Source organism: Carassius gibelio, chromosome B1, assembly GCF_023724105.1.
Source record: "Carassius gibelio isolate Cgi1373 ecotype wild population from Czech Republic chromosome B1, carGib1.2-hapl.c, whole genome shotgun sequence".
Lineage (NCBI taxonomy): Eukaryota > Metazoa > Chordata > Actinopteri > Cypriniformes > Cyprinidae > Carassius > Carassius gibelio.
Window position 1 is genome coordinate 25062707 of NC_068396.1, and position 22716 is coordinate 25085422.

Consider the following 22716-nt stretch of genomic DNA (forward strand, 5'->3'; position numbering starts at 1 on the left):
TCGTGCCTCGTTTGTGCTTCCTCCGGGGCCAATGGCCCAAATTTTTTGGCCCAATGAAAACATTGGGTCAAAACGGGCCAGCTGGGGCTAGAGGTTTGGTTCTGAACAAAGGCGGAGTTTCTCAGCATCTGGAGAGAACAGCACCGCGGATCATAAGTAGGCTATGTTCATAACACTTTATTTCTGTGTGAATAATTTTCAAAGCTGATAAATGAATTATGACCAATGTATCACTTAGAAAAACATTGATGCTTTTGGATTTAAATATTTAACAAAGCATGCAAACAAACGTACGCTTTTATCATGTTCGTTTTGTGATCACGCTAGTTCCAGTGACTTATTTCTTAGTCGTTTTCTCTTTGTAGGTGAAATTATGGGGTTGTGTGACGTTGTTCTAGAGGGGCGTGTAAAGGTGGGGTTTAAGATACGATATTGCGTAGCTTGTCAGTGAACTTTGGCTCGGTGTATTAAATGCCGCTCCATTTGAAAAAAGGTGATGGACATTTGCTAATAATCACAAAACCAGCTTTACTGATGAGACATGCATGACAAGCACAAGTATTGATACATCATGTACGACCATTCTGCCTTCTAAGATGTCGACATTGGCCATTAAACAATCCATATTAGCCAATCACTAGAATATTCTATATAAAATCATCCTATTTGGAAAGGATGCATCAGTCTTACCTCTATGGCGAGGGTGCTGAAGGTGGTAATGAGCGTCTCTCTGTCTTTGGGAATGTGCAGTAAGGACGGTAGTTTGGACAGAGACAGCAGGTACTGACTCAACACACCACACAGACTCAACACTGTCTGATAAAACCCAGGCTCACCTGCAACCACACACATAAACACATGCAATGAGAGAGAGTGTTCATTACCACTTTATTATCATTTGCAGAATTTGCCACAAAGGATAATGCCCATGTACTTACACCTACCAAAGTTTAGACTCACATACTCATTTTTTTATTATTACAATTTTCACCATGTTGGAATAATAATAATAAAGTAAAGGATGGGGATTTTGCAATGACCACAGCAATGTTAAACAAAGTTAGCCTTTGCCTTGATTACAGTTTTGTACACATTTGTATGTTGATACGCGCCACCTAATGTAGAGAAGCTGATTTGGTTGCCATTTAACTAAGCTAATAATAAATCAAAGTGAATGTAAAATTATTATATTTTAATCAATTCATATTACTATATTCAATTTGATTAGGTTCCTAAAACATTAGTGAAAGCTTTAAAAAGACAATTCACCCCAAAATGAAAATTGTCATTACTAAATTCTGACTGCGACTCACTGTAGACTTGATTAAGCTGCTGCCAATAGTCCGCACACGTTTTGGAGGAGAGTAGGAGGGGCTGATGAGGGGAGGGGAGGAGCTCTATGACACCAGCCAATCGCTCGAAGGCCACCTGTTGAGCTGTGTCAAATAAAACCGTCCCATGACCCTTACACACCCTCTGTACCCCAACACTCAGACATGATGCCACCAGACACAAATTAAAGTCCTGCAAATACAATAGCACAACTTCAGTGGCTGTTTATGTTATAAATTGAGATTTACATGTATTTGTTCTTTACCTTGCAGGTCATGATCGTGTTAAGGTCAGACTGAGGAAGTTTTGTCAGCAGCTCTGTAGTTTCATACAGAGCTCCTTCACCTCTCAAACAACACTGAAATTTCACCAGCTCGACATACCACTCCTGTAATACACACACAATAGCAATAATGTTATGCTTTTGCCAATAAGTTTTCAGCTATTTTCACATAGAAACCACATTGTAAGTTATACCTTATTGGGTTCCACATTTTCAGGGGGAGGGGGTGGGTCCCCGTCCAGTGGGTGTGAGGTAATGGGGGCATCAGGGCTCGTGCTATCTTCGGCAATAGTGGCTCTGAACCTGTCCAGCAGGGAGAAGAACCGCTGATGCCTGACATAAGGAAAAAAACGATATTTTAAAAATCAGGGTTGGGAGATCTTCTTATCACAGCAACAAACAAGTAGACTCATGATGTGCCTTACCTTTGGGCAAGTCCACTGGTCTGCAGGTACTGCTGAATCCTGTCCAGCTCCTCCAGTGGCAGCTGAGCGATACTATTCTACAGGAGGAGGAGAAAACATGACCCTCGATTCTCATTTAGTGCAGTTGATCTCAACCAGCACACTTTCAAAGGGGCTTAAAATGATATAAAATAAGCTAAAACATGTTAGACAAAGCTGTCATTTTATTTCTTATTTTAATTTGTTTTTCCTCAACAACATTTATTTATATTTAAGAACCATGATTCTCAGGGCCTTGGAAATCCTGGATATATAAGGGAGGTTTAAAAGAGAGTTTTCTACAAAGTATTTTAAGAAGTCAAACTTCAGAAATTTCCCCACCAGCCTTTTTGTCTGATTTGGACTAAATTCCATGGACCCCAGAATATTTTGTCAGATTATTTGAACATGCAATGCATCAAAATAAAGATCAGACCCTCTACTTTAAAAAAATATATCATTAATAGATATTAATAGGTGTCATAAAAAAAGAAACATTTTGAGCAAAAAGCTGAGAGCTAAGCTAATTTTAAATCAAATAAATAAATCCAAAGCGACTTACAGTGCATGTAGGCTAACATTTTTTACCTAACATGTGCTCCCTGGGAATTGAACCCACAACCATGCGCTGCTAATGCAATGCTCTACCACTTGAGCCACAGGATGTGATAAAGAGATACAAACAAAGTGAGACATAAACATTAATCTCTTTAATTTGAACTATATTTTAATGGTTACAAACGAAGTGAGACATAAGAATTAATCTATTTAATTTTAACTATATTTGAATGGTTTGTAGTGGTAGCATTTTAATTGTTTTTTTATTTGCAATCATTTTAATTTTATTTAAGTACACTCTATTACATCAAAATGGGCCACACAGTGAAATTAGGCTATGTTCACACTGCAGGCTTAATGCTCAATTCCGATTTTTTGAAAAAATGAGATTTTTTTGCAAGGCCGTTCACATTTCCAAATAATTGCGACCTTTTGTGATCTCCTGTGTGAACGTGAAATGACCCAGAAGTGACCAGCATGTGCAGAACAGTACTCAACAGTAAACAACGTCACTCGTTGTTTGCGGAAGTAGCTAACGTTAAACATGGGTGTTTGTATTAGGCTCTGAGGCTTTTTATTTTTCGCTGGCATTGGAGCCAGGATCGCCTGTAACCACGCTCGGCCATTTTGCTGGAAATGTTTTCGGAAACCGCCGGTTCCGTTAAGAGCTCTCGAGTTTGGCCTGAATAGTGCTGTCTCGCCAAATATTAATTAAATCTGTGACCTTGCTTCCCTTCCATTGACTGGTCTCAGCAGCATCGTCCGCCATGGTTGTTGTTTATCTTCTCGTTCCCGCCTACTTCAACGCAGAATTATGACGTTTGTAGCGTATCAATGACATACAGGTCGGATACATGTGGCCTGGCCATTTCAGACGGAGGTCGCATTTCAAAAGATCGGATACGTATCGGATTCAGGACCACATACCCAAGTGGCCTGGGTCACATTTGAAAAGATCGGATCTGTGTTGTTCAGACTGTCATGAAAAGATCAGATACAGGTCGCATAGGGGCAAAAAAATCGGAATTGGGTCGTTTCAGCCTGCAGTGTGAGCGTAGCCTTAGCTGGTAGTGAGTGTGTGTGTGTGTTTGAGTTTTACCTGCAGGGTCTCAGCAAGCAGCATCTCCACACGTCTGCAGGCGAGTGTGTCCACCATGCGAGCCAGCACACGGAACGGCGTGTTGAGAAGCTTGTCCACATAAAGCATGAGCAGAGCCCCAGACTGACTTAGATGAATGCCTTCTAAACACTGCAGGGTCTTCTTCAGCATTACCGGCTGGAGATTTACACATTTAATACATAAGTAACAGAAACGATCATCACAGCATGAACTCAAAGAAGATGCAGTGTATATGTATTAGCATACGGTGGAAAGGTTGTCACAGCGTGACTGTATAGCCTGTATGAAGAGTCCACTGGCTGCAGAATTTCGGTGCACAGCACTGATGAGATCCTGCACTGGAGGCTCATGGGAAAGACTGATCAGATCGCTCACATGATTCACTGTCAGCCACGTCAGATGCTCAGAGTCGTGCAAGTTTTGACACTGAGACAGGAAGAGAAAAAAAAAACAGAGGATTTTTTTTTTTTTTTGTGAAGTTCAATGTATAATATATTTTATTTAAAATATGATAATAACTATGTTTATTATGACTTAATAAATGTATTTTTTTTTTAATTTTCATACTACAGAAGTCAATTTGTTTACCCAAATCATTCAAAATATCTTCCTTCTTTTTAGCAGAAAAAAAAACACAGATTTGGAACAATTTGAGGGTAACTTTTTTTTATTTTTGGGTGAACTAAGTAAAATGATTAATTTCTTAAAAAAGAAAATCTTAAGTGATATGGAAGTTAGGGTAGATAAAATAAAACTCAGGCTCATGAAAGTGCTTTAAAAAGCGCACACATTGCTTAAGAAGTCTTACCACGTAGTCACAGAAGAGAATAAGTGCTCCTCGTCGGACGATCTCTCTGTTACACATAGCCAGCTTCCCTTCAGGCCTCTCTTCCTCTCCAGATGAGTGCGGGCTCAGCAGCTTAGTGCTGGACAGACTGTGCCTCCTGATGGAATGATAAAGAAAAATAAAGTTGCTTAAAGTAACATATTTCAAAAAGCAACAACAGATGTACCACAGGCTCTTACCTCTTACAAAGAGCAATTTCAAGCCTCACTTAACCAACATATAACTGTAATAACTCAAAACCCGTGGGAGGCCATTTAGTTTTTGCCCTTACAAACAGCAATTTATTCTAAAAATTACCAAAAATTTAGCATAGCCTGGTTTGAGCAGTTGGACGAGGCTTAATTTTAAACAGCCTTTCTAATTAGGCTGCTAGCACGTAGACTGACCTGGGGGTCTGATGCACCTCGGACCACCAGGTGTAGTTGGTGTAGTTGATGATGAGCAGGACCTGACACCAGAGCAGGACCAGAGACGGGTGTGTAGTGATGAGCTGGAGCACCAGGCTGTTCAAACCCTCCAAGGTATAAAAACTACCCCCTTCGCCTCCCTCGGCCTTCAGCAGCCTGCTGCCCGCTGCCGTGATCCGCCGGAACATTCCTGGAAAGTTAAAGGGAAATGGGAATTTACTGAGTCTGCCAGTGTTTGGTTCTTATGCCCTGACATGTGACTGTATACGAGTTGAGACGTGAGATGTGGGCTCTGCCTGCCTGATTTGAAGATGTGGATCAAACACATGAGCAGTGTGCCCAGCTGCTGACAGTAGAACGTGTGCTGTTGTTCACTCATCTCAACTTTCACTTGCTTGGTGGCGACATCATCCAGCAACACCCCCACTAACTGCAATAAGAACCTGACAAACAAAAAGAGATTAATAATTGTATTTATTAAGAACTGTGGCAACGTCTCCAAGAGACCTACCTGCAAAGCTACGTGAAAAACTACGTGCAAGTACAAAAAAAAGTTGCTTTAAACGGGAAAGGATGGTCACACCAAATCTTGATTTGATTTAACTGATAAAGAAGATCTATTTCTGAGAGATTTTGGACAGCATCATCCTTTTACAACATTTTTACACAAGTGCCTAAAACCTTTAACAGTACTGTAGCTTTGCAGGTAGGTTTCTTGAAGCATCTTTGAGACGTTGCCACAGTTCTTCTGGATTGAGTCTGTCTCAGTTTGGAAAGTAAACTGATATTTCCTACTGACACACTACAGCAAAAGATAGAAATTACTGACTTAGCTGGTGAAAATACTAGTTTTCTAATCATTTTGTCCACAACTGTCATTTATTTTATTACTTGAGAATTCAGCATTCTGACTTTATTTCCAATGAGCAGCAGTTACCTAGCAAAAGTTTCCTCAGGAAGGACACGTTGCGGCTCCCCATTGGCGTCTTCCATGGCGGGGGGCAGAGCTTCAGGAGGGGACGGGTCATCGTCCCGCAGTCGACGGATGGTGGGACAGCAGAGGAGGTACGGTGACAGAGAAAGCTCCTGAATACGAGACAGAATGATGTCCTCTGTGGATTGTGAGATGAGCACACGCAGAATGGCAAGAATCCCAGAAACCCACAACTGCACCGTACCCACTGACGCCTACAGAAGAAAACAGGAAAACAATGAGCCAACTAATAGGTTTAAGGTGATCTTGCATTCAGTTAGACCCATTGCCACAGGAGTAAAATCAAGCACCTAGCCTTGCAATCTGCACATATAAACATGGATTGTTCCGAAGAGCTCTGTGAACTCAAGCGTAGTAATGTGAAGATTCTTAGCATTAAGTTAGTTTTCTAGACTCTGCTACATACTCCACATCAACTGTAAGTGGTATTATTGAAAAATGGAACGGCATTTTAGGAATAGCAGCAACTGTTAGATAACCACGTAAAGTCACAGAGCATGCTACAGACACCGCATTAAAGTTGCCAAAGCTCTGCTGATTTAATAGCTAAAGAGATCCAAACTGGCATTAATATAAGCACAAAAATGTGTGGTGGGATCTTCATGGAGCAGTGGAAACCTGTTCAATAGAGTGACAAATCACACTTCTCTATTTGGCAAGCATTATGAGCGAAATTTCACAACTTCACTTGATTTCTGACAGCCTCTCTTCATCCTATTCACCTAATAATAATATCTACTGCATGTGGAAAGCAATCTATGCAATGTGTGACTGAAGGTTCTCACTAGTGTAGAAGGTGTGATGAACATGCTCTTCAGTAGCATGTCCACAGGCCGCAGAGAGGAGGGAGCCACGGTCTCAAACAGTGTGTTTAACACGCCCAATGCCTCATGGGAGTCCAGGTGCATCTGTCAAGCACACAGACACAAATCTGTAAAGCACACTTATTTAAAAACACGTTTATTCGTTTTTATTCTGAATTTGAGATGAAACTCTGAAAAGAGGAGTCAGGAAGTCGATCAGATTAGATAGAGCCGCACTTGCTGTTTGCCGATCATTGGCAGTATGATGTCAGCAATCTGCCGTGAAAGCCTCTTCCATTTATCTTCATTCTCTTTATGGCACTGCTGTAGGACTAGAATAAACATCTCCAGCACCTACACACACACATACATCCATTATTTCACAAGTAAATCCACAAATGCAATAAAAGTACAACGTTTTTCCAAACGAACACAGACACCAGCACTAAGTGTTACCTGATGGTGTTGTATGAGGCGCAGGAGCATGGACACCACCACTTCCTTCTGTGTCTCCAGCTCCTTCCCTGCATCTGCTTTATTGGAGCCACGCAGCACAAAGAGGTCATGTACTATCGGCTGCAGAGCAGGGATTGCTGGGAAATAAACAGAAGCATAAGAATGAACAATTAATTTTTATTTTTAATTATTAGATTAATTATGAATCTATATGTAATATTATGTGTTTTAAAGCAAATACCAAAAAAAAAAAATTTGTTTAATTTAAAATTTGTTTATTTAGTTTAAGTAAATGAGAAAATTTGGTATGGTGTTTTTGTTATTTTATTTTTTTAGTTTCACAGCCATTGGACGTGAATATGTATTCGTGTTGTGATTCTACACACCGTGTGTTACTGCCTTCCTGTCGCTGGCCATGATGCCATCACACAGCTGAATGATCTTTGGGATGCTGATGATCTGTTTGGAGTGGTAGCGCTCGTAGGACAGCAGAACCAGGAAAAAGAAAATACTGGGCACAATCTCTTCAGAGTCCCTACACAGAAAAAAAAAATCAATCAGTTTTGTGCAAACTAGTAAGATTAGCATTATACATATATGTTTTTTATAAATTACTTAAGAACCAAAACAGCATATTAGCTTGATTTCTGTAGGATCAAATATTTAAAAAAAAAATACAAAAACATTCTCCCACAAAATGACTTTTTAATGGTAGTGTATGTTGTTGTGACTATCAAATTGTCTTACCTGAACTGCCCCACTTCAATATACTCAAATTGCTTCAGCACGAAACCGATGAATACCTGAAACAAGCACAGGGTAGTAAAATACTACAGCAGTGAATGTCTAATGTAGAAATAAAATAATAGCAAGATTTGTCTTTAATTTAGTTTCATAGTTAAATAGTATGTTGACTCAGTCGGAGCTTGATCCTCAGCTCTAAAAGACTCACCTGGTCTGAATCAAGCAAACAGTAGTTGACCCGGAGCTGCACAAGTTGGGCGAGAAGGTCCAGCACCTGTCTTTGTAGGGCCACTGAGGTGCTGGTGGTGTACTGCTTCAGAGCCTTTATCACCAGCGGCTCAAACAAACGGATGTGATTATGAATGGCATTCTAAAACACACACAAGTAGTCTACTATTAGACACTTTAACTGTAGTAAGTTGTCAAGTTGTCATCGTTATGTTTTATTAATCATAGGCATGAATTATGTAGCAGTCTACCTTGTCTCCTCGGTGGCGAGTGACATTGGTGATACTAGACCTCAACTGGTTGGAGACTTTTTGCATGACATCAAACCACCTACAGCATCACAGAGATAATGTTTAGTCAGAATTGTCCTCTTAATTTTGATTGGTATATTTATAGATACATCTTTATTATGCACAATTCTTGTCCGACTCACCCAGATGCGTCCTGTTCTTGTTCAGCTTGCACCATGTTTCTGAGGCTGGCATCTGCGAGGGCCTGGGTGAAGTGAGTGTATGGGGCCATGAAGCAGTAATGGTAGAGGCCAGGTCTGACACTGGTCGAGCCGAGCCGGAGGGTCTTGGCCTGGGTCCGACACGGGTGAGAAGAAGCCCCCTCATACTGAGATGCAAGATTGGTGCCAAACAACGCCTTCAACAGCTGTAAGCACAGAGCACATGACAAAGCCAAGGACTTTGTAATGTCATGGTAGACACTTTTATCCAAAAAGACCAACAGAAGAGTTTAGTGTGTCTAACCTGCTGAACACACACAGTGGCCATAGTGGGTTCCCGAGAGAAACACGACTTGAGGTAGCCCAGGATCTCTTCAACACACTACGTGGATAAAAACAGGGTTAAGGTTTGTTACTCATTTCATTTTTCTTCACTCACTAACAGGATAAAATTAGGCTTTGACATCATACTTTGCCAATATCATGCAGGGTAGCCATCTCAAGCAGCTGTGAAAGGACATCAAGCGTCGACCTCAGGAAACTCCCAAACTTCTCATTGGTGTTGTGAATGTCTAACGTGACCTTGGAAAAGAAAATATAAATTATTAGCAAGATGAATCCAGTAAGAATGGGCATTTTGTTCACCTTGTTCACCTAAATTGAGTAAAAATAAAACATTTGTTGGGATATCTGTTTTGCTTCCCTTAACTAGTTAGCACTAATAAAAAATACACCCTAAAAATGTTACAAAATTTAGGGGCGGGTATAAATCTTTAATGTTTTTGAAGGTCTCTTGTGTTTACCAAGGCTGCATTTATTCGATTAAAATAAACCCAGTAATAACAGTAACATTGTGAAATATTTTTAAAGTTTAAATTAAAATGACTGTGACTGCAAAGCGGATTTTTTTCAGCATCATTACTCCAGTCTTCAGTGTCACATGATCCTTCAAAATAATTCTAATATGCAGATTTGCTGCTCAAGAAACATTTCTGACATCCAATTTTGACAAAGGCTGTGATGCTTGATACGCGATGCATTTTTTTCAAGATTCATTTATTTGAAATAGATTTTCTATAAGATTTACGAATGTCTTTATGGTCACTTTTGATCAATTTAATGCATCTTCGCTGAATAAGAGTTTTCATTTCTTTCAAAAAGGAAAAACATATTATGCTGACCCCAAACTTTTGAACAATAGTTGCTATATACCAACACAGAAACCAAAACGCTTGACTGCAAACTGACTTTGTAGTTAGCATGTGTAGCTCTCAGTGCATCATAAAGCTTCAGATAAGGAGGGAGGTGATAAAAGCTGCCCAGAGTGGTGGATTTGTTGACCGCTGGTGTCGCAGTGCTGTCCGCTGCTCTGCCTGTATGCAAAAACAGTACAAGATACCTATAAATATTAAATTCATAAATGATACAAGACACAATGAAACTTATTTTCCTTGGTTACTCACAGTGGAATTATTCATATGTTTGGTCAACAGGGGGCACTGCACGTGTGACTGTACCTGTGTTGGCTTCTCCTCCTTTCTTTGGGCTCATGGGGGTGGTGCTCGGCTCCATCATCTCCTTCTCTTTACCCTTCCGTCTGATTGGACTGAGAGAAGGAGTGTTGCCAAGTGAGGGTAAAGTAGCCTGGAAGGAAAGATTAACAGAAATAGCAAAACTTTTAATACCGTTGTAATGAATATTACTGATGTGGATCTATTGAATCCTTTCTATACCTTGACTGCAGGGCCTGGGGGAGTATCATCCAGCACATGGGCGCAGATGTTGAGGATCTTCAGGAGGTGTGAGAACAGCTGCTCCACCATAACAACCAGAGAGCGGTCGTTAAGAGCAGGCCACGCCTCCTCCACCTTCGGGGGGGCGGGGTTAGACTCCTCCTCTCCTGCCCATGGACTCTTCATGCACTTCGGTGCAGTGGCTACAAAAACAGGGAGAAAACATTATTTTAAATACAAATGGGCATAAAACTAAGTAAAAAAATTACAAATAAATAAAATGGCTCTACTGATAAGACTTTCATTATCCTTGGATGTACAGAATAAAATCACACATGCTTTTTATTTTATAAAAATTAGGCTTCCTTAATCTGTGTGGTTACTTTTTTTTTTTTTTGATATGCAACCTGAACTAACAAAACAAATAACTTCATTCAATAAGTGGACCTTAAGAGCACTTTGGCGGTCAAAACTGACTTGCCACAGTAAATGAAAAGAACAGACCCTTATGTAGTAAATAAAACCTACATATCTACCAATAATAAAATCTACATATAAATATATCTGCAAATAAATCTCTTTTTGAAGTGTAGATTTTTACTGTAATAAAGTTCCAAATGTTTGCTTATTTGCTTTTACAAGTGATGGTGCAATTGAGATTTACATCAATATATGCAATTATATGCATACTTATATTTTTACTACTTTAAACACAAGTTAACAAAAGAGGGGTAAATAAGATCTAAATAACCTATCCTCCCTCAATAACATTGTATATAAACAATATTATTGTTACTTCCTAAGGGAAGATTGTGTTCGAAAATTTCTTAAAAAATAAAAAGAATTCTTATACTCATATCAAAAATGACTGCAAACAGCCAAGGTGTGACTGTAGCTAATCTAATCTAAATGAGGTTGTACCAGCGAGAAGATTTCCAGCCAGTAGCAGAGCAGCCTGATGGGCAGAGAGATCAAGAGGGAACCAGGCAGAGGAGATGAGAGACAAAACCGTACTGGCCACACCGACCGTCAGAGAGCGGCGCATGTCCTCACTAGCACCAGGCTGAGAGAGACTACAGAAGAAGAGAACATTTATACTACTGCACAGACTGAAACAGACCGATAAAACATTGCACTTACATTGGCAATGCAGATTTGCTTTTTAAATTCTTTATACTAACAATATGATCAAGACATCAAATATACTAAAGCAGGTTTTATTCTTGGACTTTACTGCTGTAAGGTTCAGATTTTTCCAAACAAAAAAGTGTGTACCTAAAGGAGCGTCCACGGCTGCGGTACTGGCTGGAGCGGTTGAGATGAAAGACAGAGGAGCTCACAAAACCACAATGCCAGCCTGTGCTCCAAGTGCACACTGGGAAGGTCCTGGACAAAAGGCAGAGAGCCTCACAACTGCCAAACTAGAGAGATGACATTATGTGTAGAGATTAGATCTTGGGTTCAAATAAGAGCAGCGGTTTGTTACTTCTGTACCACTAAACAGAAGTGTTTCCAAACACGCAGAATTCTTATTCATCATTATTATCACCGTTTCGTTATGGTACTTCAAGAAAAAGAAAGAGATAAGTCATTAAATCATAAAAAACTATAATGTATTGCTTCCGTGGGCTCTTGCTGTTTGGAGACGGTCCACTAAAAGCAATATTTTATAAGAATTGGACTCCGAAGGTACAGGCACTCACAGTCACGGCTCTGGAAGTGGAGGAAGTGAGGGCATGAGAGATGGCAGTGATGACCCGAGACAGGTTGTTCTCCACAGTAACATCCGGTGCACTCTGACCCAGATTGTAGCCACGGTATGTTCTGCAGTGAAGCACATCATATAAAGAATTAGATTTTGGCCAAGTACACAACAACTGAAAACTATGGGTTCAGTAAGATGGTTTAAGAAGTCTCTTATGCTCAGCATGGCTTCTGTAAGCTACAGTAATACTGTGAAATATTAGTAATACTGTCTAATATTCTTAAAGTTCAAAACAACTTGTTTTCTATTATAATTTATTCCTGTGATGTCAAAGCTGAATTTTCAACAGCCGTACCTCCAGGCTAAAATGCTCATTCGCTTCTCAAGAAACATTACTCAGTCCCTCCAGAAAAACGCAATTATGCGATCGCCAGATTTAATGCATAATCAGCCAAAGGACGCATATTTATGCGGGGTAGCATTTTTTCAAATACGCCGCTCTTTTGCCGCATAAATTGCAGATTTCATGAAGCAAAATATGCGGGGCTAGCATGATTTCATAATCCCTGTATTTTCGTTGCAAAAAACACACATATATATTAGCAGAAAGTTGAAAAATGTTGCGTTTACTTCACACAAGTAAAGCGCCATTTTCCCCCTATTGCCATGGGAACCTTATGAAGTGACGTAATTACGTGATGTGAACATCATCTGCAAACTCCGCGGTGAAACCAGGGTGAAACTTGAAGCGCGCAAATCATTCTTATTTGCCAACAAAAATAAGCGCAAAAGAACGCGCAAAGCAGTTTTCCGATTTGTTACATGACAGTGGAGCCAAATTATATTGCGAGAACTTGCGAAAACTGCGGTTTGATGAAAAAAAGGTGTTTCCCCAACACCCCCTTCTCACTAGGCTACTAACACCGTTTCATTCAGAAGTTGCCTTGCCTTACAAAACAGTACCAAAAACTTATAGTTGTAATTATATTAGTAGTATGTAAATGGGCGGCAGTGGCTCAGTGGTTCATGTAGGTTGTCTACAAACCGGAAGGTTGGTGGTTCGATCCCCAGCTCCACCTGACCAAGTGTCGAGGTGTCCTTGAGCAAGACACCTAACCCCAGCTGCTCCCGACGAGCTGGATGGCGCCTTGTATGGCAGACACCGCCGTCGGTGTGTGAATGTGTGTGTGAGTGTGTGTGAATGGGTGTAAAAATTTTTAGGGGGAAGTCGTGGCCTAATGGTTAGAGGGTTGGACTCCCAATCGAAGGGTTGTGAGTTCTAGTCTCGGGCCTGATGGAATTGTGGGTGGGGGGAGTGCATGTACAGTTCTCTCTCCACCTTCAATACCATGACTTAGGTGCCCTTGAGCAAGGCATCGAACCCCCAACTGCTCCCCGGGCGCCGGAGCATAAATGGCTGCCCACTGCTCCGGGTGTGTGCTCACAGTGTGTGTGTGTGTGTGTTCACTGCTCTGTGTGTGTGCATTTCGGATGGGTTAAATGCAGAGCACAAATTCTGAGTATGGGTCACCATACTTGGCTGAATGTCACTTTCACTTCACTTCACTTCACTTCACTTCAACTTCACTTCACTTCACTTCAAATAATTTACGTTGCAGTAAGAGATTGCAACTTAAATATTCTGTGATTTAGTATGCTCGCTTATCACAGGAAGTAATAAGAAATTACTTTTTACATTTAAGGTAGTAGCCTAGTGAGAAAAAGGTGTTGGGGACCTTTTTATCTCTTTTTCATCAAACCGCAGTTTTTGCAAGTTCACGCAATTTCATCGCATAAAATTGCAAAAATATCCCGCATATTCCATCGCATTTTTTAAGAAAACGTACCGCAAAATCAAGGATTTTTGCCCGCAACAAACACAAAAAAAATCTGCGTTTTTCTGGAGGGACTGATTACTTATTTTCTATGTTGAAAACAGATGTGCTGCTTAATATTTTGATATATGCTTTTTTTGGATCCTTGATGAACAGAAAGTTCATCAAAAATATTACCTTTTGTAATATTATATTTACTCCATTTCTTTCAAAGTAATAAGTAAATAAAAACAAATGGAAGCTGCCATTTAAACACGTGGTGTAAATGAAGAATGGCTGTGGTGTACCGTGTAATAGTGCTGACAGTGAATTGTGATGGAGGCTGCGTCTCGTGCATTAGCAGCTGCAGGTACACACTGCTCTGATCTCGAGCTATGGCCACAACCGGGTCTGTCTGAGCCTGGTCACAGTCATAGAACAACCTGGGCACCAACCTGAGCAGAGAAAGACCGATCAAAATCAGAGTGGGAGACCGGTGATGTGCAGTCGTGTCTGTGATGTGTCTAAATACCTGCTGATGGTGTTTGCTGCCACGTGTCTCACACGAGGGTCCTCATCGCCCAGTAGATAAATCACAACATTGTTCAGAACCCTGTCCTGCAGCCTCAACAACTGATAATATGAAAAATACATTATTCAAATATGAATTAGATACAACATTAATAATTCAATTAATGAAATAAATGGAAATGTAAAATAAAACTGTTATATAACAAATAGAATATTATTTATTAAACAATTATATTCAGGAAGTGTAGCTGTTTTTGCAGTTGTGTGTGTTTTTTTACATATCACACATCCTGCTGAACTGACAATATATAAAATCATGTAAATTGAAATTTTTGTTTTCTTATACATAAAATCATGACAAGTATATTCCTCAAAAAGTAATGTAAGCAAGAAAGTAATACTAGAGAATTATGACAGAAGTACTAATTTTATTATTCTTTAATCATTATTTAATACTAGATAAATAATACAAATAAATTATAAACAAATCATTTTAAATTGATTAAAGAAAGAGAGATATACCCCAGTATAGTGATGCTCTCCTTTGTGCAACTTCTCAGTTTTACTCTCCAAAAAACCTACTAACCTGCCAAACACAGAAACAGTAGGTTATTTTAATAATTTATGTTAGTAATTACTTCACAAAGTTCAGCAATTATATAGTCATTTTGAAATATGCGCCTTATAAAAGGTTGCATCAAAAAGTGTTCTACAAAGTTTTCAAACACAAGAAATATTTGTGTCCACTTACCGGAAATCTATCTCAGCAAGCGTCTCCAAAAGCTCAGTGCGCACCAGCCAATAGGAGCAGTCCTTCAACGTCAGCAGATCAATGAGTAGTTGCAGGCCAAGTTCACTTAGACTTCCATTGCACAGCGCCATGATGCAGTGCTGTAGTTGTGTAAAAACACAATACTTATACATTTCTCTAAAACTAACAGACAAACGTAAACTAGCATTCTTTATTGGTATTGGTATATAATTATCTCTCTCTCACCCTAACAGCAGCACATGCCATTTTACACGTGACTGAAGATTCATCTTTCAGACTTCGCTGCAGGAGAGGCACAAAGTTTTCTAGTGTCACAGAGTTTCCTGAGAAAACAGAAAGACAGAGATTGTGAAGACAGGCTCCAGAGGGTGTGTGATTCATTCGATCGAGCTGTAGTTGTAGCTCTTACCTGTGAAGGAGTGGATCTGGGACAGCCATGCGTCAGTGTTGTAGCGTGTCTTGAGGTGGATGGCTTGGATTAAAGCTCCACACAGGATGGCTGTGGCTCCTCTGATCTGAGGATCCCCGTGTTCAATGTACTGCAGTATATCACTGATGTACTGTTGCTCTGTTCACACAAAGACAAAAATCTTAAGACAAAACATGTCAAACAAAAATAAAAGCAAATGTAGAATTTATAAATAAATAAGCAAAAGACAAAAAAACAAACCCAACCAAGCCAAAACAAAATTAACATAACAAAAAAAATTATTTAAAAACTGAACCGAACCAAACCAAACAAAAACGAACTGAAACGAAACAAGACAAAAGAAAAACAAAAGAAGAATCCTTGGATAATGGTCAGTGTTTTTCTCACCGTCTGGTTGTTGTCCATCTAGTGGCTGCAGGTAGAGTTTGTTAAAGAAGGCTTCAGGTAGAAGAGCCGCTGCTGCCCCCACACAGCTGACGGCTAACGCCTTAACGCTCACACGGACCTCATTATCAGGAACCAGCCCTACAAAACACACAAAAAAAACATAGATTTACTGTTTAATGAAGAAAGACACTTTAATGTTCAACTTGCAAACACCAACATCCAAAAGCACTTGTTCTGTGTGTTATTGTGACAATACAGAGTCAAGCAACACATGAGAGTAAATGGCTTGTTTCCCACCATTTCTTTGGCCGGTGAGCAGAAAGGAGGCAGCCAACAGCCGGACACAGTGCACCAGAGGCTCTTCCTTTGGGTCAGAATAGTGACCAATATCTCCTTTAATCCTAGATGGCTAAAACACACAGCATACATACAAAATGTTCACAGGATGTGCAGTTAAACTACTAGATCTCTGTAAAATATCTGTGAGAAATTGAAGTTAACAGTATTATTCATTTGGACTAATACGGTTATGCAGGTGTTTACCTTGTTGTTGAGTTCTGTGGGTTCCAGAACTTCTTCCTTTGGTATGAATCGATCCACACTGCTATCAGATGATTGCCTGTTGTGACCTTTTCCCTCCAGAAGATGGGGCTTACTTAAAGCTGGCGACAAGAGAAAACAGAACTGTGAGCTAAAAGGATGACTAATAAACATGTCCACTTCACACCCAGGCTAGACCATTAGTGCAGGGTTTATTTCTGAGCAAGCGTCCGAAATGAGCTTTTACCCAGTGCTGACTGAGAGAAAGGTATTTTGTCAGGTGGTGGAGCTGTGCCCTCCTCCTCCTCATCCTGCAGTGTGCCGATCTGCATCCCTGAGTACTGACTCTCACTGCCATCCAGCACCTAAACATCACACACAAACACACACATACATACTTATATAAATATTAGTATATATACACACACAACAGAATGGACCAAACTCACAAGCAAGCATAAACATTCACATTAACTCATTCATGCAAATGCACACAAAGAACAATAACATTCAGACATGCAGCATCACTTTAGGAACTCAAATGTTGCTTGATTACAACTTTCTTTTGCATAGTATGCATGTCAAGGCAATTTTGGGCTTCACAAAAAAACAAAAGTAGGGTGTTAATCTAATGCCAGCTGCATTACAAGAACATATTGAGGATTTAAAGGCTGACGCACTAGATATTAGTTTATACATTTTTGTCACCTATTTGGCAGAAGGGAGCTTGTGGCCAGGGATCATATCTTTTATCAAAACAGGGAAATGGCTCAAATTCAATCCAATGTTATTTTAGTATCTGACTACCATATTTTTCTGACTATAAGTCACACCTGAGTATAAGTTGCATCAGTCCAAAAATACGTCATGATGAGGAAAAAAACATATACAAGTCACACTGGACTATAAGTCGCATTTATTTAGAACCAAGCACCAAGAGAAAACATTACCGTCTACAGCCGCAAGAGGGCGCTAGCATAGTGGGGCATAGAGCAGCATAGAGCGACCTCTCGCGGGTAGACGGTAATGTTTTCTATTGGTTCATTTCTCGCGGTTCATTTCAAATTACTTTTGATAAATAAGTCGCACCTGACTATAAGTCGCAGGACCAGCCAAACTATGAAAAAAGTGCAACTTATAGTCAGGAAAAAAAGGTATATATATTTTATATTATTTATACATTTTACGTTTAAGTTTTAGACTTTTTGTTATGTGATTGTCATTTTATTAGTATTTGTTTTCAGCAAATCTTTCTATTTTGCTCTAATTTACTTCTATTTCAGATTTAGTCATTTTAATACTTAAATTTAAAATAAACATTCCTAGTTTTATTTATTTTTTATCCATTTTAACTTTAAACATTTTCAGTTTTATTTTAGTTAACAATAACAACACTGATTTAAATCTGATCTGTGATCAGCATCAGTGTTGTTGGGATGAGGTTTTTAATCAGTGTTCCAGAATCAGGGAAATAAAAGGTGTTCAAACACCTCAGGAAAGAGGCCGTGCATGTGGGGGTGGAGCAAATGAGGGGCAGGATTCTATCGGGCCGGAGAAGAGCAACAATAGCCTCACCCCCTGTCCTCTGCTGACCTGCTCACTACTGCTAGAGGAAGAGATGGCAGAAAAGGTGGAGGAAGAAGTCGAGGTAGAGGAGGAGGAGGAGGAGGATGGCCTGTAGAGAGACGACTCGCTGTCGGAGTGCGGGTCCGGCCCTTCAGTGGGAGTTGGGGAAGGTGGTGAATAGTTCCGACAGCGTCTGCTGGTGCTGGTGACACTTACGAGCTCGGCGCAGTCTGAAGGCGTCACGGCGGAGTCCGGCCCCTCCGTAGTCGTCTGGGAACTGTCACTAGGGGGCGACGACGACACGGCTCCTATCGACATCGGGTTGCCTTCGCTTACTAAGTCACCAGACGTGCTGACGACCCCGGCGCCCCCGCTTGAGCTGCGACTTAGCATGTCCTCCTCGTCTTCCTCATCTGGAGTATCAGGCCCTACACCCTGCTCTGACGCACTCAGGTCCACTGAGTCTCCCGGCTGCAAGGCATGCTGGGAGGAGCGTGGCTGCTCTGTGATGATGTCAGATGTGCCAAGTGACGAAACGCCCGATGAGGAGGGTGCTTCACTGGAGCTGTCGCCACCAACCGAGGCTTGAAGAAATGTGAGAGAAACAAAGCATTAACCCTTTTACATTACATGCAATGCATTTGTTTGAATTTGTTTGGAGTGTGGACAAATTAATATAAACTAATTGGTTTTATGAAGAAAGTTAAATTCATGGCCATGATACTCTGGGCTACTGAGGTGTTTTGTGTAATTTCTAACCTGTTGCTATGTGGTTGTTAGGGTGCTCAAGCAAAACAACAAATCCTCAAATATACTCTAGAATAATTGCATCCAAAATTTTTCTTTTTTTTTTTCTTGAAAGAAGTCTCTTATGCTCACCAAGTGTGCATTTGTTTAATCAAAACTATGGTAAAAGCAAAAGTATTGTGAAACATTATAACAATTCAAAATAAAAAAAATGATTTATTCCTGTGAGGGCAAAGCTAAATTTTCTGCATCATTATTCCAATCTTCAGTGTCACATGATCCTTCAGAAATCATTCTGATATGCTGATTTGGTGTGCATTCATTTATTCGATTATGCACTTATTTATCTATTGTGCTCAATAAAAAATATCTTAAAATCAATGTTGAAAACCGTGTTTGCTTGGTATTTTTGCGAAAAAAAATTTTTTTTCATTATTTTTGATGACGTTAAAAATAACAGAATTTTATAAAATAATAAATTAAATACTTTTTAACATCATAAGCATCTTAAATGTAGCTTTAAATCAATCTGATGCATCCTTCGGCAATAGAACTATTGTTCAAATACAAAAAACGTACAGAATTTTTCAACAATATTGTATACAACATTCTGATTCCTTAATATGACTCTGGTCACTCTTTCAGGTTACTTTATGAGATGGTAATGCTGTTTTTTTTTCATCTATCTTGCAAGTCTTTAAACGTAACAGTACTCCTCTCCTCAACTTACCAGAGAATGATCCTGTGGTGACCTCTGCCCTCTCAGGGTCATCCTCCAAACCCTCTTCTTCACCTGACAACAGCTTACCTGAGACAAGCACAACATACAAGGCTTATCATTACAACACTACAAAAAAAATTATAATTTAAACTCCAACTGCACATTCAGTATCAAAACTGCTCTACTAACATGCCACAGACAGCCCTCGAAACAAACAGAGAAACGTGTCAGTAGGTTAGACGCAAAAGAAAGGCAGTCGAGAAGTCACCTTTCTGCTTCCTGAGGAGGAGAGGACTGCATGTTGACCCACCGGCTGTATGCAGGAAACAGGAAGTGAAGAGAGCAGAAAAAGCCCAAAAATTCATTTTGAGGGTTAGAGGAAAAAAGAAGCAGAGGATGAAGATCACATGCACAGTGAAAATTGCTGCAGTGAATTTTGAAGTAGTTATTAGTCATCAAACAGAATAGGCAGTGTGGGAAATATTAAGAGAGCTTGTCATTAGTGAGTAACAAAGAATTGAGTTCGAGTTAATTAAACTTCAGTTAATAAATCCAAACATTACAGATGACTACTCCACAAATGGAGATTGAACAATACATAGTTCCAAAATAATACCAAATAAATGAGTTATCGTACAAAATTAAAGATACTTTTTTTGCTCAATGTTCTTCTGCCTGATCTTGCAAAATAAACTTTATGAAGTAGTTATGCACATTTCTTTCTCTCACCCTTTCTTGTACATTTTCTAAATATTTCATATGACAATAAAATAAAAATAAATTCACCAGTACTGATTTATAAAAATGTATTATTTTAAGAACTACAAAACATTTCATTATAAAAGTATCCCATTTTTTAACATTAAGAGGATGGTTTATATTTAGGTTACTGTTTTTAGTCATAGGTATCAGCCACTATCAGTTATAATCTACAATCAGTCAGTCTCTCCTTTTGTAAGTCCCTTACATACCCAGCACAAACCTTATTTTCTCGCTGGATGCTTCTTCGCTGACGACCGATCAAACTATTCCAGCTTGACCTCTTGACGGGGCAAATGAATGAACAAAAGCAATATTTACCAATAAGCTCGAGAATGCTGCCACTGCGTGCGCGGCTCTCAGTCTCCTCTCTGAAGACACTGGTGTGTGATATCTTGCCCCGTGTGCTGAGTGCGTTGAGGAGCTCAGGGGCAGGAGTACGAAACACCTGCTGCAGAAGCTCCAGAGATGCGGTCACCACATTATGATCCCAATGCTGCGTGTAGTGCAGGGTCAGTTCATAGACCTTAGGACCAAAGATTAGAGTTTACATGTCAAATATACAGCAAAGCACAGTGAATCACAACAACATAATAAAACTGCTGAAAATAGTAGGGTTGGGTAAAAATATCATTTTTAGGAAACTACATCGATTCTTAAAATCCCGAGAATCAATTAGTCTACCTGTTTTCAGTTAACGGACGGAACATTGAAGGGCTCTTCCCATCCAATATATCGCAAGAAGCACTGTGCTTTGGTACTTTTAATATGAAACAAAGTCTCAGATTTCTAAATCTGTCCATGGTATTGTAGTCTTAAAACAATAAATGCCATTTTGGCGCCGTTTAATCTAAAGTGACAGATCGCTGTAGCGTCGTACTTCAACAGACGCGGCAACTCGTATCGCACGTGAACTATAATCATTTCCTCCACATTAATACAAGCTTCAACACAAAATAAACATGAGTCATGACTAAACATTCGAAGGCAAGTTAAAAGAAACGGTACAACTTTACAATCTGTATCCGGACTCACGTAATCGCTCAATCGGAGTTTCCGCCACGCAAAGATGTCAATATAGCTTGTAAACAATGTCACGTAGCGTCCAATTTACCTCAGAAACAAACATTCGGTGACCATGAACTTGCTAGTCAGATAAAAAAAATAAACTGTATACAGGGGTGTTTTGCTAAAATATATGCACCATATAACATATTCATTATAAATTTTACTGTTCTTCAATGTTTCATTTATGTTTTAATAAATTCATCAAGTTTTATGACAGCCACCATTATGTTTAAATAAAAAAAAACAAATTGAAGTAGAAATACTATGTAATTGTAACTATTATTTTAAAAAATGTATTAAGTGTAATTTTAACAAATCAGTACATTTCAATACACCTTCAAAGTACACCTTCAATATTATAGTAATGTAGTAACTTACTCTTGTGTCGGCTATATTTTACAGCATTAGTTGAGAGATTTTTTCCTTGGGATGTACCGTACCTGATATATATCCAAAATAATCAATATTGAGTCGAAACGAATCACAAGCTTGTAAATAAGAATCGAATCATGAAATTTGTGTCAAACCCAGTCCTAGATAATAGTGTACGAATTTCAAGAAATTACTGTTTACTATGATAACAATACGTCAAATCACAAGAATACAATGAGCTTCATCAGCTCTGATACCTGAATGAGCTGCTCAGGTGTGGGGGTGACATCTGCCTCTTTACGAACGAGCCCAAAGCTGCCCTTCAAACTGGTGTTAGGAGTTTGCTGCTGAAGAAGGGGCATCAGGTAGCGCAACGTCAGTAATGCACCTAGAATCAGGTGACTGGAATGTTCCTCGTCCACCGGCACTACCAAACCTGAGAGCGAGAACACAGGAAGATGAATTAAGACACACCGTTTAGACCATGTTCTTCCAGTGTCTGTGTTTCAGAGTGTGTGTGAGCGTCCTACCGAGCAGCACGTTGAGGAGCCAGGTGTAGAAGTAGTGTGTTCTGCGTGAGTGCTGACACACGCTGACAGCCGAGCTGGCCGCTGTTCGCCGAATAGTGGGAGAACTTGACTTCAGATTGGCAACAAAGGCCTTCAGCAGCATCTACATACACATCCACAGAGTCAAATCATAAGTGCCATGATAAGAATCATTTATAGAATATAAAAAGAAGAAATTAAACAGGAAGTGATATCAATCCTATTGTTTTACTTGCTTTATTAATAATAATACTTATTAAGAATACTAATTCGTTTTTTTATTTTGTAAGAAAGGACTTAAAAGAAGTCTAGGAACATTAATTATATTTTCCCTTGCGAATTTGTGATGATGAATGT

General features: G+C 39.6%; 1 protein-coding gene across 6 annotated transcripts in view; it reads right to left on the reverse strand.

Annotated features, from left to right (window-relative positions):
* htt (huntingtin) overlaps positions 1-22716 on the reverse strand; it is a 41145-nt gene that overhangs the window by 13512 nt on the left and 4917 nt on the right. For 2 of the 6 annotated variants that reach the window (XM_052545469.1, XM_052545467.1), the window contains exons 7-49: positions 22342-22483; positions 22069-22247; positions 20693-20897; positions 19881-19925; positions 19622-19699; positions 18361-18728; positions 16826-16943; positions 16582-16700; positions 16336-16447; positions 16039-16176; positions 15631-15789; positions 15447-15544; positions 15201-15340; positions 14972-15035; positions 14451-14551; positions 14227-14373; positions 12103-12223; positions 11675-11820; positions 11321-11472; positions 10400-10602; positions 10184-10310; positions 9915-10039; positions 9138-9248; positions 8971-9048; positions 8649-8872; positions 8467-8545; positions 8196-8357; positions 7991-8046; positions 7630-7778; positions 7244-7380; positions 7025-7141; positions 6770-6892; positions 5928-6178; positions 5291-5433; positions 4970-5180; positions 4545-4680; positions 3983-4162; positions 3716-3892; positions 2041-2117; positions 1810-1948; positions 1598-1720; positions 1314-1524; positions 691-836 (exon numbers count right to left, since the gene is read on the reverse strand). In XM_052545469.1, coding sequence (XP_052401429.1) covers positions 691-836; positions 1314-1524; positions 1598-1720; positions 1810-1948; positions 2041-2117; positions 3716-3892; positions 3983-4162; positions 4545-4680; positions 4970-5180; positions 5291-5433; positions 5928-6178; positions 6770-6892; positions 7025-7141; positions 7244-7380; positions 7630-7778; positions 7991-8046; positions 8196-8357; positions 8467-8545; positions 8649-8872; positions 8971-9048; positions 9138-9248; positions 9915-10039; positions 10184-10310; positions 10400-10602; positions 11321-11472; positions 11675-11820; positions 12103-12223; positions 14227-14373; positions 14451-14551; positions 14972-15035; positions 15201-15340; positions 15447-15544; positions 15631-15789; positions 16039-16176; positions 16336-16447; positions 16582-16700; positions 16826-16943; positions 18361-18728; positions 19622-19699; positions 19881-19925; positions 20693-20897; positions 22069-22247; positions 22342-22483 — 6117 coding nt within the window. Of the gene's footprint in view, positions 1-690; positions 837-1313; positions 1525-1597; positions 1721-1809; positions 1949-2040; positions 2118-3715; positions 3893-3982; positions 4163-4544; positions 4681-4969; positions 5181-5290; positions 5434-5927; positions 6179-6769; positions 6893-7024; positions 7142-7243; positions 7381-7629; positions 7779-7990; positions 8047-8195; positions 8358-8466; positions 8546-8648; positions 8873-8970; positions 9049-9137; positions 9249-9914; positions 10040-10183; positions 10311-10399; positions 10603-11320; positions 11473-11674; positions 11821-12102; positions 12224-14226; positions 14374-14450; positions 14552-14971; positions 15036-15200; positions 15341-15446; positions 15545-15630; positions 15790-16038; positions 16177-16335; positions 16448-16581; positions 16701-16825; positions 16944-18171; positions 18729-19621; positions 19700-19880; positions 19926-20692; positions 20898-22068; positions 22248-22341; positions 22484-22716 lie in introns of all 6 variants that reach the window. The other 4 variants (XM_052545465.1, XM_052545464.1, XM_052545468.1 and 1 more) reach the window with 3 other exon arrangements.